Source organism: Megalops cyprinoides, chromosome 13 (assembly GCF_013368585.1).
Source record: "Megalops cyprinoides isolate fMegCyp1 chromosome 13, fMegCyp1.pri, whole genome shotgun sequence".
Taxonomy (NCBI): Eukaryota; Metazoa; Chordata; class Actinopteri; order Elopiformes; family Megalopidae; genus Megalops; species Megalops cyprinoides.
In genome coordinates, this window is record NC_050595.1 from 8690271 (window position 1) to 8707733 (window position 17463).

Here is a 17463-nt window from a genome sequence, read left to right on the forward strand (position 1 = left end):
GACTGGCAATTTTCATTTCAACAGTCACAGCAAATAAATAGGTACTTTGCTATATGCTACACATGTAGTATTGCATTTAAATATATATATTTATTAGATTAAAAAATCTTAAATATTCTTAAATTCTTAAATTAATTCTTAAATATTTTCTTGTTGCTCTGTGTGTGTAAAATTTTGGTTGTTTGTATAATTTATAGTAAGTTATTGTACCATTTTGCAACTCCTTGACATTTGAAGAGCAAACACTCAGTGAGACTATATTTCTTTTTTTTATTATTGTAATAAATATATAATAAGCCTCAATAATGAAAACATATTGTTGGCTGTCAGAGAAAAATGGTAACTCTCAGCCACAAAATAAAACAGTCATTCAAGGCTTTGCCCCACATTTGATAGTTGCCTATTTTATTTATAACTTTCCTTGTCCCCAAGGAAGTATCTGTCAGCCCTTTTGAAGCTGTGGATGTCTTTCTGACAACAGGCTGCTTTCTTCTATTATTCTGTTAAGATGAATATTATTTTATTTTTAGTTCTGTCAGCTACTTCAGTCAACCTTTTGCTCTGCGTTTTCTTGAGGTGTGCGAACAAATGTTAAATATTGAATTCGGTAACCGCCTATCTATGTCTCCTGGCGCACAGCCACCCCAGCCAGCTCGCCGTTTCTTTCCCTTACATTTCTGGCTCATTAACCTTCAAATGGAAGACTGTGCGCCCTGTTGCACGCCGCGGTATCATGTGTCTCCATACACAGCGTTTCCAAATGGATCAGACGGGTCATTAACGCTGCTGCGGAGGAGCTAGCCTAGGCCTTTGAAGGATGAGATACCGTACGCCGAGTGGCAAATGGCAGAGATTGTTTCGATCAGCCACAGATAATTTGAATCAGCCACAGGCCGATAATCATCTGTTAAGTTAAATGCCGAATGGCGGATCGATTTCAGAAATTGGCTCCTGACGCTGTGGTCGCGTGGCTCTAAGCCAGATTCAGACAGTTTTTCGGCACAGGTTTCTGACATCATTGATTGAAGCCTTTCATGGCGCCTCTGCACTGCTGCGGCTTTTGTGTGTGACAGCTTCTATTAAGTGAGGGGAAGGGCCCTGCTCCAGAAGGGAGGCTGAGGTTGTTAATCTTTCTTTCCTGCTTCATTTTTCCTCTGTTTCACATCGCCAGCTGTACATTAGCCTCGTCTCACCATGACATCAGCTGCATCCCGCGCAGGAGCGCTGGGGTGCAGCAAATGTAGTGTCTGTGATGCACTCGCATTTTTCACAGTACCCACAGTCCCACAGTGCACCTGGAGCGCAAACCCCGAGTGGAGGGCGGTCGCATCTCCCTGGTGTCATGTGAGCGATGAGTCACAGAGTGCTGACAGCAGTTGTGACGGGGAAACCCCCTGGCTGACGAAACTTGCCCTATCCTGGGGAATTGGGTCATTGTCAGAGGGTGACACAGCGTGGATTTAAACCTGGGCCTGGGCTGCAGGGCTGGGATCGAGAGCTTTGGCTGGCTGAGCCACCTGGGAGACTCCTGAGGTTGTTTATCTTTCGGAGTAAACACTAATCAAACACTGAATGGGAAACAACAGCGGCAGTGAATGACTCACAGGGCTCCAAATCAGGGTTTGTGTGCGTTTCCTAACCGACGATTAGCGTTACCAAGCTGGTTCAGCCCTCGCATAAAATCAATGGCTGATGCTAGAAAATAAACAAACGCATACCTCCTGTGGTGTACGCTGCACACACAGAGATTTAACATCAATCACTGCATCTTATTCATCTAAACCATCTTATTTTTGTACTTTATTTATAACAAGAATACCAAGAGCACAAGCATCAGGATTTTTTTCCCCCCTCTATCAGATGCATGCAAGCAAAGCGCATGTCATTTGGGATGTGACTTTGCTTCGTTAAGAGGACCTTGCTTTGGGGAAGACCCTTGCTCTGTAAGCTGCCTTGGATGAGAGCGTCTACAAAGTGACTGAATGTAAATGAGTGACTGCACTGGTTTACGTAGAAAAAGATAGGAGGAAGGTGGAGCTGGTGGAAGCAGAACAGCTCAGCTAATGATGTTCTGGTGTGGGCAGTGCTTGAGCAGTAGGTGAGACCCAATTAACAGAAATGCAAGCCACTAAATTGGTTCACTCTGAAGGGGCACATACAGTTAAGGTGATTCTGTTCAAGGCTGGGTACTGGCCGCATTCAGATGTAAGAAATGACTGTACTGTGTGTGCTCTAGTCTGTGCCAGTCAAAATGGGCATCTGTTTTTTTTTTTTTTGAAATTCTGCAATATGTGACCTAGACACCTTCTGACAGCAGCAGGGGTCCACTGCCTTGGTTCTACCTACAGGGAATACATCTTGCAAACTTATTTCTGTGTGTGTGTCTGTTCATGCATGCTTTGTACAGTTGGGAAGCCATTTGGAAGCAGTCTTGAAAACTAATGAAATTCATTGACAAAATCATTATGCTGCTACCTCTCTACATCATTTTGCATCAACCTCAGAGGACTGATTTGTTTTTTTTACTTGTCTACAGCTGGCATATTCAATTTCTAGTTAATGCCGGGTAAATTGGCAGCAATTAAATCTTGTGCAATTAGCATTCGGAGCACAATCTCACCAGGCGTTTCCAGCTCAAATCGCTGAAATCCGCAGATCTAGCTCAGCACAGCTGTGGATTCGCAGCTTAAACTGGCATCCCCACCTATGCAGATGGAGCTTGTTAAGGAGCACTGTGCATGGCTGAGTGGTTTGGGTAACACCATCCATTCAAAAACACTTTCTGTCCCATCTACACATTCCTGTATATGTAATTCTCACAGAAAATGAAACAAAAAGCGAAGACATTTCTTTTGTGTAGTTTTTGTATGAGAAACATGTGGGAATCTGATTGTTCAATCCACAGCCTCACAGTGAACACATTAATTTCAATTTGGCTGCTATTGGCCAGCAGGAATATCGTATTGGAAAGTGCAGAGAGGTCCTCGCCCTGACCTGGGTCAGAGTATACCTGAAGAGAGTGTTAATGAGACTCCAGCAAAACTCCAGCTGCATTTCGGCATGCAACAGTTAAATCTGAGTGAATGTAAATGTCCTATAACTGCAAGCTAAAAGAATAGTAACAAGCACAGTAAAATGTGTGAAACTGTTGAAATGGAGGAGAGTATGTACTGTCGAGCTGGTTTAATGCGAGTGTTGGCTAGGGTCTAGACAGAGAGGTTTATTTTATCTACTGAATGTTTTATGGCTCCTAGCTCTGAGGTTTCCCTCCTCTGAGTCTCCTGAACGCACATGTGATGGCTTGTGGCTTGGGTCTGTGGTTTCGGAGAGCAGTTCTAAAGCATTTTACAATTGGAGCAGAAGGCAGTTTGGGTTGTCTCTGATGTGACTGTAGACTTTTTTTGTCTCGTATATGCATTCAACAACTTTTTTGTTCACATGCTGAGGATGCTTAAATAAGCAGCATGGGGACTCAGTACTCTGTATCCTGCTGGGTCTGGGGTTTCAAGCTGGGGAACAAATGTGTCTCTTACAAATGAGCTCTGTCACACGCGATTGGATGAAAAAGAGCTCTACAGAGAAGAAGGGAAATGAGAGGGGATTTGGAATGTATTTTCACCACTGCAAGGTCCCCGCAAGTCTTCTCATTTCAGGCTTGCAAAAAAGAGTGTGTCATAGCCCTATGTTTTTTTCTGCATGAAAAGAAGATGCATTTTTATGTGTGTAACACAAAAAATTGAGTGTGTTGTTTTTGTGTGTTTGTGTGTGTGCGAGAGAGAGACGAAACTATAAGAGGAAGTGTATGTGCATGCATATATATGTGTTGGAGAGGGACAATGTTGGTAGAGAAAGTGTGTGTACTGTGTGTGTGTGCATCAGACAATGCTATATGAGGAAGTATGTGTGTGTGAATGTGCGAGAGACAAAGCTATCAGATAAAGTGTGTTCTTTGTTTGTGAGACAGTGGTGTAAGAAGAGCTATGTATATGTGTGTGCGTGCTGTATTACAAAGAGACAAAAAAGTGTGTATGTGTGTGTGTCATATAGAGACAATGCTACACGAATAAGTGTGTGTGTATGTATGTGTTAGAGGGAGTCATTTCAGTTGGAATAAGTGTGTGTGTGTGTGTGTGTGTGTGTGTGTGAGTGTGTATCAGAAAAAGACAGTGCCATTAGGCAAAGTGTGTGTGTATGCATGTGTGTTACAGCGTGCTCTGCTGGAGCAGAAGCAGAAGAAGAAGCGGCAGGAGCCGCTCATGGTGCAGTCCAACATGGACGCCCGCTCCCGCGCCCGGAGGACCAAGCAGTCAGAGGAGCAGGCCCCGCTGGTGGAGTCCTACCTCAGCAGCAACAGCAGCACCATCTACCATGGTAAGCACAGCCACAGCCACAGACACAAAGACCTCTGCTGCGAGCTCCCACTTTAAACCTCTCAGCAGTGTGTGGAAGACGATGTTGAGAGGAATCATGAGGCAGATGCAGTGACAGCCAGGTGTCGATATCCCGCCATTGACCTACACCGCTCAAATAGAGCGGCTCTGAAAGATTTGAAAACGAAAATGGAAATGTAGCATGGATCCTCTGCCAAACGGCTTTCAATACCCCACGCAAGGATCCCCATGATCAAATTGTCCTATTGATTTTTTTGTGTGTGGAGAAGAGGCAACCTCACTGTAAGACATAACTGAGATGTAATGGACCACTCAGGAGACCAGCCAGAGGCATCTGCGCTATTGATAGGTGGGGAGATCTCCTCCAAGCCAGCTGAGGTTGGAAAAAGGAAAAAAAAAACAAGAACCCTGACAATCGTCCCATAATCAAATCGGTCTGATAAGGATGGCAATTTTCATCGTTTTCGTAATTTGCTGTGTTGATTAGATTCGCCAGAGCACCCATTCACGCTGATTACACTTTGATGAGCTGGCCCACGCTGCTCGCAGTTAAGACTCACGGCGCAGAGGTGTGCAGAGTAAAGCGTGCAGGCGGTCGCGGTGCCGCGGGACGCCGGCGGTGTTCGAGCCACTCCGGTTGCGCAGATCTTCGCCGCTGAGGGATTAACGCTGCCTAACCCCAAACCCGGCCCGCCGTAACAGGGACGCACCCTCGGGGCGTGTCTAAGCCGCAGAGAAGGAAATTGCAGTCTAATGCGGCTTTCCCGGCACTACCGCATAACAGCAAGCTCGCTCGAAGCCTACGAGCAGCAGAGGTGCGTCCGTTCGAACCCTGTTTCAGCAGGCAGCTGCCTCTGCAGCCCATTGCAGGGGAACTCCTGTAATGCACAAGGGAAATCTGAAGCTAGTCGCTCAGCTGGAAGAGCCTCTCCTGTGGGGAAAAAAATTCAATGAAATCTTTCACATGAATGATTCATCATGAATGTCTTGCAAGGCTAGGAGAAAACAGTACGATACAATACATCTGTAATTGTTAGTGGTTTGTGGGGGGGGGGGCTAAGCCAGGAATGGTAAATTGGGCCTCCAACTGAAATATGCTTTGCACTTATCTTTGCATAATGAATTGAATTGTGTTACTTTAATGCTTCTGTGACATCATCAGTTTGATGGATCTTCAAATCGAGAAAAATGTATAAGAACAGAAAAGTTGGGTTAAAATTTAAAGGGCAAATCCCACTGTGGTTAAAGTTCTCATGGCACAGACCATAAGGGGAAATGAATTCTGTGACTACAGGAAGTCCTCTCATAAAAGGACCTAATTCCATTGGTCTGCCCCACAAGACCTGTTGCTCAGCGCTTTTATACACAATTTAATCATTTGGGCTAGGTGTTTGATCCTAGGCAGAGCTACAGCATCATTCATATATGGCACAAAGCGCTGGGCTGTGAGTTTACACAGTAAAGCGAACAGCTCCACTACAGCATTCTGTCTGTGAATGGCACGTGTTCGTGCCCATAGACCATGTTGGTATTTTCCCCTCTGTTTGCTTTTGGAGTTTAACTCAGATGTTTCTGACAGGCTGGGAGAAGAAGAAATCGGGGCCTTTGATTTCTTCTGTCTTCACAGTCGCCCCCCTGATTGATAACCTCAGCTGTAGTAAATCCGGGCCCCCTCATCAAAGACGTCACGCTGCGTCTGCATCAGCCCTGCTCCGGGTTCAAGCTGCTCTGTGCCCGCCTGATGTTAGACAGCACAGAGCTCTCATCTAAGGCAGGAGTGCTCTTCCACCCCCTTAGTTTTCTGTTCGTTGCGAGGGAAGCGGGGAAGACTCACAGGCCCCCACACACAGAACCCCCCCCCCCCCCCAAAAAAAAATGAATGACTTGCCTCTGTCTGCCTCTCCAGCAAGAGCGGCGGCTCACCAGCGATTTTAAGACTCCCGTTTCACTCTGAGCCCTTGAAGTTCCGCGGAGAGGAGATTGATCCGCTCGGTTATTAATGAGTCAAAAGCCGGAGTCAAAGTAGCGCCTCGGCATTAGGTGCAGCTCAAAGTAGCAGGAAAGAGAGGAAGACGAACATCAGACAGCTCAGCTCTCACATCACAGAGGATATACTTTTTGCAGAATTGTGTTTGCTGGAATGAGTTTTGACCTGAGGGCAGCTCTACCTTGAGGGTAGAAGTGTTCTGACTATTTTGATTGAAAAAAGAAGGTGGTCTTTTTTTCTTTGTTTTTTTTTTTCTTTTAATTATATTTAAAAGGTCCTCACCAAATATTCCTGACTTGAATATATCTGAAATATAAGTTCAGCTTTAGCATCTGTGGCTGAATTAGAGGAAGTATTTGCTAAAGACAGGTTTTCAAGATTTCATTGGCAAAGGCCCTCCTTTATTGAGAAGACATCCATTCAGAAGTGTTGGTGATTTCATTGTTTCAGTTATGGATTACAGACTAGTGTAGCGGAGCTGAAGTGATTAGCTCGTGTGAGTCCTGCGTAAAGCCTTAGGTAGCGGGTAGCAGGTAGCCGAGTGGTTGCAGCGGCTACGTCACTCCCCCTGAGACCTGGTTAAGTAGCGTTGTCGCCGACAGGCTAACGGCAATTTGCCTTTAGCTCAACTGGCAACGACGCTGGCTTTAAGGGGTTGGCAGCGAGCAGTAAGAACCTCGGTTCGAAACTCGCTCGCTCGCCGACCCACGTAACATCATATTAAAAAAAAAAAACACAACGCAAGATACCACCCGTTACACTCGCACAGGTTTTGTTCATATGAATGGCCTAAACAGTCAAAAGGGGCCACAGGCTGTAGTAAGCTAAGCAAAAACTATTTCTAATACTACTCTAATATTTCTAATACTGAAGTCACAGCTGAGGTTTTGGCTGTCTTTCCCTTTGCTCCTTCACTCTTCCACGTTTCTGCACAGTGGTGATCAGCTACCTTGCGAATTAGCTAACATGAAAAATGACTGGAGTTTGTTTTTGTTAACGTGACAGACTTTGCAGTCTAACCATATTGTCTGTGATGAATATACAGCTATCGCAGCTATCAATCAGTATGGCAGTCACACACCTGTATTTCTGGAGAGGGCAGCAATGAACATTTGATTGAACAAGCTGTCACACTGAAGTAGGGATTGGCAATGTTTCAGTAGCTAAATTGCTTTGGTAGCTACACTTCTCAGGATACTGACCAAAGTCTGTTTTAATATTTCCTCCTTCCCAGAAGCTGTAATACTGAAAGGCACAACACAGTTCATTAACCCAAACCTTGGTGGTCTTGTAATCAGGCCACAACCAGATAAGCTGTAATTACAGCTGGTTCTGCGTTTGGTTATATCACATGCTCTACGAGGTCTGTCAAAGAACAAAGCACTGCTCATTAATTTCTGCACGTTGCTCTCAGTTCAGAAATCTAGTGGAACAAGGATGCCAAGGTAAAAGGGAGAAGAATTTATCAAAGCATGTCCTACCAATGAACTAATTTCACGGTCTACTTTATGTACAAAAATTCATTCCATTAATGATATAGCCTGGAACATTCCGAGGCACCGGTGTGTTCGCTTTGCACAGTAATTGTTTTTCTGCCACAAAAAAGAGAGACTAGTGTAAATACTGCAGTTTTGTAACTGAAAGTCCTGCAATAACTGTCGTCTTTGGACCTTGTGTTGTGCCCTCAGCTGACTCTTTTCCTTTGCTGTGTCTCTTGTCTTCATGTCTCTCTTCTCCTTCCCCTCTCTTCCTCTTCCCCTCTGCCTCCTGCTGCTCGCCCTCCTCTTTTTTCCTTTGCCTCCACCTCACCTCTGACTCCATCAGTGCAAGAAGCCGAGCAGGAAGAGGGTGTAGCGGACCCGCAGGCGTCTCGTTCGGCCAAAAAGGCCAAGGCCGCAGCCTCCACCCCACAAACCGGCAGCGCTAAAAAGGAGAAAAAAGGGAAGCACAAAGGTTAGCCTCCCGTTTTCCAGGACGCGGGGTCCCTCAGCCGGTCTGACGGACACACCCGGCCTGCATGAGCCACTCACAGTCTGCCCCTGTCTGTGCCTGTCTGAAAGAATTGGGACACCCCTGCGGGAGGCCTCTGCATGGTCAAGGCGATTGCCCGTTCTGACAAACTCACAGTAGGTCCCCTCAGGAAATGAACTGAAAGAAGGATATTTTAAGCCACAGGTTGTCACTGATAACAGTGTATCATGCCTGACTAAGGCATAGCATGTGGGAATATAGTGACGGGTATTGATGACTTGCAATGTCGTACATGTTGTAATGCCGCACACGTCTCAGATTGACTAATGAGAAGTTGCATCAGAAGTCTAACCTTGAAAACAGCATACATTTGGCAGTTTGTGGAGGACACCCTGGGAGCAATCTTGCTCCAGTTTTCAGCACTAATTGGGAGAGGTACAGGCAACAGAGTCTCATCATCAAAGCATTCTGCCGTAATTCCAGTTAGACAGATTGTCCTTACAAGATGCTGCCTAAACCGTCAACTCATGATTATAGCCTAAGTCCTCTAAAAGCTTCTGCTTCATGCTTCATCTTGTAGCATGCTGTGTTTTTCCCCATTTTCTCTTGCCTGAAACCCCACATCTGACTTTAATGATCTGAAACAAGGTGACCCTGTTTATGATGATGTGGAAAACAATGCTAATTTAGGCATTGTTCTGTAGAAACCCAACTTCTATAGGAACCCTCCTATCAGAGGTGAAATAAGCTCTGTCATGGTGCTGTGTAAACACATTGCTGATGACAGACCTTAAATGATCCTTGACCTGAATGCATATTTAAAAAGTACCACAAACAGCCAGGGAATATCAGAGCCCAGGAACAGTCTGTGGGGAACAGTCATCCTGGGAAGCCTGAGCAGTTAGCCAGGAAACAGCACAGTCAGGGAGCAGCACAGCTTGAGAATAGTCTGCCTGGGGATCAGTCAGGGCGGAGACAGCACAGTCAGGGAACAGCACAGCCTGATAATAGTCTGCCTGGGGATCAGTCAGGGCGGAGACAGCACAGTCAGGGAGCAGCACAGCCTGAGAATAGTCTGCCTGGGGATCAGTCAGGGAGCAGCACAGCTTGAGAATAGTCTGCCTGGGGATCAGTCAGGGCGGAGACAGCACAGTCAGGGAGCAGCACAGCTTGAGAATAGTCTGCCTGGGGATCAGTCAGGGCGGAGACAGCACAGTCAGGGAGCAGCACAGCCTGAGAATAGTCTGCCTGGGGATCAGTCAGGGCGGAGACAGCACAGTCAGGGAGCAGCACAGCTTGAGAATAGTCTGCCTGGGGATCAGTCAGGGAACAGCACAGCTTGAGAATAGTCTGCCTGGGGAACAGTCAGGCAGGAGACAGCACAGTCAGGGAACAGCACAGCCTGATAATAGTCTGCCTGGGAACAGTCAAGCAGGAGACAGCACAGTAAAGGAGCAGCACAGCTTGAGAATAGTCTGCCTGGGGATCAGTCAGGGAGGAGACAGCACAGTAAGTGAACAGCACAGCCTGGGAACAGTCTGGCATGAAACAGTATAGTCGAGGAGAAGCACGGCCTGGGAACAGCACAGTCAGGGAATAGTGTAGTCTGGGAAGAGTCAGCTGGGGAACAGCACATCCAGAGAACAGTCAGGCAGGAAACGGCACAGCCAGTGAAGAGTCAGCAGCACCTCCTCTCTGCTGATCCGGTCATAGAGAAGACACACAGCATGCTGAAGAAAAAGATCCTCATTAGTATTCCCCCGGCTTCGAAATCCTGGCTTATCCTGTTGGCCCATGTTATATCTGTGCTCCAGTCATGTGAAAATTCGTGGGTAGTCAAACGAATCTGTCCCGGTAGACTGCGGTGGCAGAAATCAGCAGGCAGCTCTATGTCCCGACACCTCTGACACCCTTGTCCTTCCTAATCTGAAATTTACTGCTAACACTGCATTAACTAAGAAATAATTACCCTGCTGGGGCAACAGAAGTGGCATGATTATGCGTTAACAAACACTGTCTCACAGACACTCATTTATGTAGACAATGGAATAATCATCCAGAGTGTGAATTTGACCACCCGTGCTTGCATGCAGCCCATCTCATGTGCGCCGTTTCATCGAAACAGTATGAGAGAAGGAGAAAACGGAGGGGCTCATAGTCTTTTGAAGCTCTAATGGCCTGGCCTGCCCAGTGTTTGTGAAACAGAGTTGTTATCTTGTCCTTGAGTGCGTGTGCCAGAGGCTGATGGTTGCATTAGGGACATGGTGTTCTGCCCAGTGTTTGGGGCTAATTGAATGAAATTGAAACAGCGGGGATAAGGGCCGGAGGCAGAGGAGGCAGAGAAGAAAACACACATGCTAATGTGGGCCGACAAAACCCAGCGCTGGTGTCTCAAACGACGCCGCGGGGCTTAAAGCGGCAGCGGCCGGTGTCAGAGGTCACGCCGGTCTCCTTTCTGCGCCCGTCTCTTCCTGGGTAGGAGCAGTCGTTCTGTTGATGTAGACGAGCTGTTTTGTGCAACTTCAGTGAAATACACTTTTGGGTAACTGTGCCTGGCGGGCAGCATTACAGAGCAGGTTATAGTGCTGGTGTTTGCTTCTGATAGTAAGTGGTAAGTAAAGTAAGGGTTCTATGTGTCTCAGAGAGAGAGAGAGGGAGAGATGGAGGGTGTAGGTACTGTACCATACATATGTGTACTGTACCATTTATGTCTGCATGCATGCAAGTATGTAAATGAAATTTTATTCATTGCATTGTTTGTAAGGACACACATATAGGACCCATAGCTTAGTCCTCTTTGTCCCAGGTGGGAATGTGAATGCACTCTATATCTGTCAGTATGGTAGGTTTGACACACGATGGTTTGTGGAATGTGAATGCAGGTCTCTGACATTCTTAGCTGACAGGACTGGGGGGGCTGTTGTGGTCTGGCAGGGATCGATGGACCAGCCGCCTTCCAGGATGAAGCACGGGACCTGAACAGTCAGATCCAGATCCTGACTGTGGGCCAGTCCTCCGCGGACGAAGGCGAAGGAGACGCTGTGGGCGGCGGTCAGCAGCAGAGCAAGCAGGACCTGAGAGTCACCATGCTAAAGAAAGGTACTACCATGGCAACACTCTTTGTGCATGCGCATGGCTCGTTACAATTGTGTTCTGAGGGAGGCAGGACTGGAGATGAGTGATAGATTCCTTATTCAATCACATATGACATGGAAAGCAGCAATTGGTTCTAATGAAGTACAGTCAAGGGCTGTGGAGGGCTGTTGCCATCTTTAGTCAGGCAAAACCAAAAATTTAAGTAGCCCACTATCTATCATAAATGCTGTTCTGCAACATTTTCTAATATTAGAAACGCTTCATTAAATCCACTTAAAATGTACTTCACATAAATCCTGAAACAGCTTTATTCTGAATAAGATTTAGCTTTAGAGACTTTTTACCCATGAGGCAACCTCAAAGCTAACCTAGCCTCTTTCAAATAACATCCAATAACATCATGCTGAAATAATATCACACTCTAACACCACACTGTGGACTACTGGGGATTACATGTGCTTGCTGGCCTGTGTGCACAGACCTCTCTCTCTCTCTCTCTTTCCCTCTCTCCCCCTCTCGTGTTGAGAATGAGTAGCCAAAGAGGTTTTCCTCGGCCACATCAGTTTCCTATGCGGACACTGAGCATTCTCACACATGGCTGCGTCCCAGGGTACACTGGGGCAGGTGGCCAGTCCCGCGGTGAGCCCACAGGTGCTCTCCTCCCGTTACTCTCAAGGAAGGCAGACAATGAGAAGGCGGGGTGTTGTGGGGGACCAGCTGTCCACACCATCCCCTGTGTCCCCCGATAACGGCAGACTGCGTCCCGCTGGGTCCGTCCTCTGCTTTCATACTGTGCTGTGTCTCCAGTTCATTCTCGCTGCTTTTGACTGCACTACTTGCAGTCCTGGAAGCAAGTTACTGGACATGGTTTAAAGTGAAGACACTAGCCAAAGCCCTCCTTCACAAATGAAAAAAAAATACCACTCATTTTGTGATTCCTTAAACATATAGGTTGCTAAAATTGCTTCGCTTTGCTTTGCTGTAACTGTGTACATTACATGTGCTCAACATGTTTCTTTATTTGTCTACACAAACATGGTGGAGGTCATTCGTATGCAGAAATTAAATTAAAATGTGAAATTAAAGAAAGGTCTTCTCCTTTTCTGTAAAGGCATTTCCAGTAGCATGAACTTTGATGAAGAGGAGGATGACGACGATGATGAAGACAGCTCCAGTTCCTCACAGCTCAACAGCAGCACCCGACCTGGCTCAGCCACCAGCAAGAAGTCCAACAAGGTGCAGACCGATTTTGCAGTAAATAGCGGACACTGGATTATTTCTCATTTACTCCACCCAGCGCTCAGATAACACTGGACATTGTTATTCGCTCTACCCCTGCCAATCCTTTAAGTGCTTCTCTTGGAGGGTTTCCGAGCGTATGCAGTTTTCATGTATCGATCAATGCTTGCTGTGGAGTATCATTGACATTGCTTCCTATTTATGCACGCAGTGCAGTAATGTGTCCTCTGTCTCCTGTGATGTCACTTTGGGTCAATGGACCTCAGAGCCATGCCTCAGCCCATCTCTAAAACATGGGCCACCTTCCAGATGCACATCCAGCCACTGCCACCCTCCCCTAACACACTCCCAAGACCCCCCCCCCCCCCCCCCCCCCCGTCATTCTGCAACCCTAAATCTAAAACGCGGTGAGACATTGTTGCGTATTGGCTCGGCCCCCCTCCCCCCGCGTGTCATGAAGATGAACAGATTAACCGCCCGGGCTTGTGTCAAACATTTCCCGCCGGAGCCAAAGCCCTCCTTTCTCCTGAAATGATCCTATCGCTCTGGTGCCGTGGGGTCGCAAATAACTGAAAATGTCACTCATTTCTCCTGCCGCGTTCCCTTATTAGAACGGCCCCAGGTAGCTTCTCGTGGGCCTGTTAGTCCCCGGCTGTTGCAAAAGAAGGATTTCTTCGCAGCTGACCTCAGGCAGCTGTGGAATGATTGCCCGGTGGCCAGGCCTCTCTGAGTTAATATCCCACACCTTAAAAAAAAGGCTTCTGCCTCTCACACCTCAGAGGTGTCACCTGTCCCCCCCCCCCCCCGTGGAAGATGTAGTGCCGGCATACAATCTGAAGAAGGTCGTCATTAATTTTGATAACGGGCGCAGGAGCACGGCCTGGGAGGTAAGGTCCTCTCGTCTGGTTGCGTGATGAGCGGCTGGCTTTTGTCCCACCTCACGGGACCGTTGCGTCAGAGGAAGAGAAGCATCATGGTGCCCGGTGAGCTCTGGGATGCTGTTTCCATCGTCCTGTCTCTGAAGATTAAACTGTGTAACTCTTAGTTTCCGAGCAGTGTGACTCAGAGGCCGGGGAAACGTCACCCAGCCGGCGGCTGATCAACCTCTGCTTTTTGTCAAAGTCCCCCCAAACGTGCTCAAAATGATTCTCATTTCCTTGCTAATAAGGTTTTAAATTAATAAAATTTATACATGCATTTGGATTAATAAAATATTCTAAATTAATTAAAGAAAGAAACTGATGAAGTATTTCTCTGTTTTACCAAAAATCTTTTCTCTTACCAGAAGTCTTTGTGCATTTTCATTGGTGGTTGTATCTGCTTAGTGACAAAATGTAATGTAAATACACAAAAAAAATTGGTAGAAGCATGAAGACTGCCATCTCTTGATTTTGGTCATATCTGAAATTTACTTTCTCTAGTTTAGACCAACCTGAAGTGTTACTCTGAATCAGGTGTGTTTTCCACCTCAAGGATTCCTACTTGCAGGAAACAATCCATTGCAAGTCCTGTCTACATGATGAACAGTTATCACTAACCAGGACCTCCCCCTCAAGATCTCTCCCTACACAATTAGATTGACACGTCATATTTCAAATGTTCTTATGCAAGGGGGTGGGGAGGGGAATACATCAGTGCATAAGTTCATTAAGTAATATCCGGAACACACTTGCTGGGAGTTAACCCCCATGTCCTGTCTTCCGACCCAGGAAGCAGCCTCGGCATCCACCCCGGTCAGCGAGCCGGCCATCGAGGTGGGCGACTTGGAGGAGTTCAACCTGAGACCAGCGCCCCAGGGGGTGACAGTGAAGTGCAGGATCACACGAGATAAGAAGGGCATGGACAGGGGCATGTACCCCACCTACTACCTCCACCTGGAGAGAGAGGACGGCAAGAGGGTGAGAGCAGTGACCACAACCAATCAGCATCCTTCTGGTTCAGAAAGGCAATTAGAATTGCACTGTCTAGAACATTGAAACACATTGTGTGATTAGGATTACTTCCAGTTTGGAGTCCTCTACAAGGATATGGGTGTTCTGTTTTAACCGTATGTTCCAAGTTTTCCTGTCTTCAGGTTTTCAGTCAATAAGATACAGAAGGACGCATAAACAGAAAATGAGGAAACCTCAGGCAATGTAGGAGTTTATTTTGCGGTTGTAATATGGGAAGCAGTTAAGCTCGCTCTATGGAACCACGTAGAAAGTGGGTGTCCTGTTTCGTCTCCCATGTTAAATTTGGAGATTTGCTTTCCTCAGGTGTTCCTGTTAGCTGGAAGGAAGCGAAAGAAGAGCAAAACATCTAATTACCTCATTTCCATCGATCCAACGGATCTTTCCCGAGGGGGAGAAAGCTTCATCGGGAAACTGAGGTTGGCCTGAGATTTACAGTTTTCTGTCAAATTCTGTTTCCTAATGAAATTGCTTCTGAGACTGCCTATCTTTCCTGGCATCAATGAAATTATACTTTTAGTGGATCTGCTAGCGTGTGTCATATCATTTCAAAAGCTTTTTATAAATCTTACAGAAGGCTCAAGGTTGCCTTCTCTTTGAAAGGGAAGCTTTTCATTATTAAGTGTGTGCTACTCAGGATGGAACTGCAGAAAAAAAAAATCATTGAGTTCATTGTTCCTATGTGAATCTATTCGCAATGGGGCGGAAGGGAAGTTGACTGTGTATGGAACCAGGGGTCTGTCAGTGTGTGAAACACCAAAACCATGTGGAATAGAGGCCTAACATAACGAGAGTGATTCTTATGACATCAGCTCCATCACAGTGGCTGCCCATATGCAATCTGGGAAAAGACCAAAATGTCACATCAATCCAGTAGCAGAGTTGACCCATTCATCATGTTAGCACTCAACCTACAGGGTGTCAATGTACATTATCATCAGCAATTGCTGTTATTGCTGGTAGTGACGGAGACGCAGACTATGCAGGTCCACAACTGAACTTTCACCTGTTGCTGTATCGGAGATGCAGACCTTTCACCTCTCACAACAGGGATGGTTGACCTTTGACCTGTCGGGGCGGGGGGGGGGGGGGGCAAATGCTGCACACTGTGCAGATGTGCAGTTGACATTTCAATGGTCACAGTAGGGCTTTCAAAGCCTATTGCTGACTCCCATAGATCACCTTTGACTGAATGGGCAGAACCCAGAAGGTTATTCAAGAACGGAATTGTAATCACCTGCCCTCCCCAGTCGTCTCACGCAGATATGACTCACCCTTATTTTTATCCCTCATCTCTAAGCCCTCTGAGCAGCCAGTTGTAGGTTAATGCAGCTTTATGAGGGCAAAAACTCTCAAGAGATGATTGAATGACGATCTCCTTTTATGCAGTAACCTATTTGGAAGATTTATTAATAGCAGCGGTAGAGAATTAGAGTTGATGGATAAGTAGAGGTGATTTTCTTCCGTTACACTGCTTAATTGCTCACGGTACTGCCGCAAGCATATTGTTTTATGATGCCTGTCAGCGTAGCCACTTCCCCTGACCGTTAAGACTGATTGAAGGACGAGGTCTCTGGGCTGCTTAGAGGTGATTGATTCACTGTCGATATTTATGGCAGCTGATGTCCTGCCTCTGCCTCCTCTCTGAATCACCATGGCGCCGTGGTCGCCTGTCTGTGTGTTTTTTTTTCTTTTCAGGTCAAACCTAATGGGGACCAAGTTTACGGTGTATGACAACGGCGTAAACCCCATGAAGACCCCGTCCAGCTTAGAAGCCAGCAACCTGCGTCAGGAGTTAGCCGCCATCTGTTATGTAAGTTCCCCCTCCTGACCGCGGCCATTGACGGACGCGCCGCTCTGAGTCATTCGGGTTAACTCTCTGACAGCTCAATACCTGGGTGATTAATACGTCTCACACCTACAGAAAAGAAAAACAAGACAGATGCTGAACACCAAGTCTTCATCAAACGCCAGCACTGTGCTTTCGTACATGTTTGATATGCACATTTGTGAGGCAGTGAGACATCTAGTGGTCAACAGAAGAGATCGCAACATGTTAGACAGTCAAATTGTTAATTGATATGTACTTGATTATAGTAATTCCCCCAGCTACCTGATACTTTTTTAAAAACTCGGATTAAGTATGATAAGATCAAAATCCATTAAATACCCTTATTTCTTTATCCCTTTACTGTTTGGAGTGTGGTAAACCTCCTTCTAGACCCGTCTTCAAAAGTACTCACGAAGAAAGGAGGACTCCTTTTTTCGTGAGTGCTTTTGAAGATGGGATGATTAAGCATTTCTGCTTGATGAAGCCAAAAACACTATGCAATTTTTCTGTAATTTTTCTTTTTCAGGAAACCAATGTTTTGGGCTTTAAAGGACCTCGAAAAATGAGCGTCATCATTCCTGGAATGAACATGGAGCATGAGAGGGTGTGCATTCGGCCACGAAACGTGAGTGCAAAACACGTGCATGCCAAGTGTGAGTGCAATCTCTGGCTGTGACATTTCGAGCACGGTTACAGTTCTATGCTGAGGTAAACAGGGTGTGAGAGTGCAAACTCTGGTTGTGTTACATTATTACATTACATTATTGCCATTTGGCAAAGGCTCTTAGCCAGAGCGACTTACATCAGTTATGTTCTTTTTTTTATAATGTTATCCATTTGTGCAGCTGGATATTTACTGAGGCAGCTGTGGGTTAAGTACCTTGCCCAAGGGTACAGCAGCAGTGCCCCAGTGGGGAATCGAACCGGCAACTTTTCGGTGACAAGTCCTGCTCCTTAACTACTATGCTACACTGCCGTCCACATGTGTAACGTGAGTGT

The 17463-nt window shown here is 46.4% G+C and overlaps 1 protein-coding gene across 2 annotated transcripts in view; it reads left to right on the forward strand.

Annotated features, from left to right (window-relative positions):
- Positions 1–17463, forward strand: part of LOC118788532 (tubby protein-like) — a 74475-nt gene that overhangs the window by 53639 nt on the left and 3373 nt on the right. For both annotated transcript variants that reach the window (XM_036544557.1, XM_036544558.1), the window contains exons 3-10: positions 4209–4371; positions 8203–8331; positions 11284–11448; positions 12557–12681; positions 14394–14582; positions 14940–15052; positions 16332–16446; positions 16991–17089. In XM_036544557.1, coding sequence (XP_036400450.1) covers positions 4209–4371; positions 8203–8331; positions 11284–11448; positions 12557–12681; positions 14394–14582; positions 14940–15052; positions 16332–16446; positions 16991–17089 — 1098 coding nt within the window. The remainder of the gene's footprint in view (positions 1–4208; positions 4372–8202; positions 8332–11283; positions 11449–12556; positions 12682–14393; positions 14583–14939; positions 15053–16331; positions 16447–16990; positions 17090–17463) is intronic.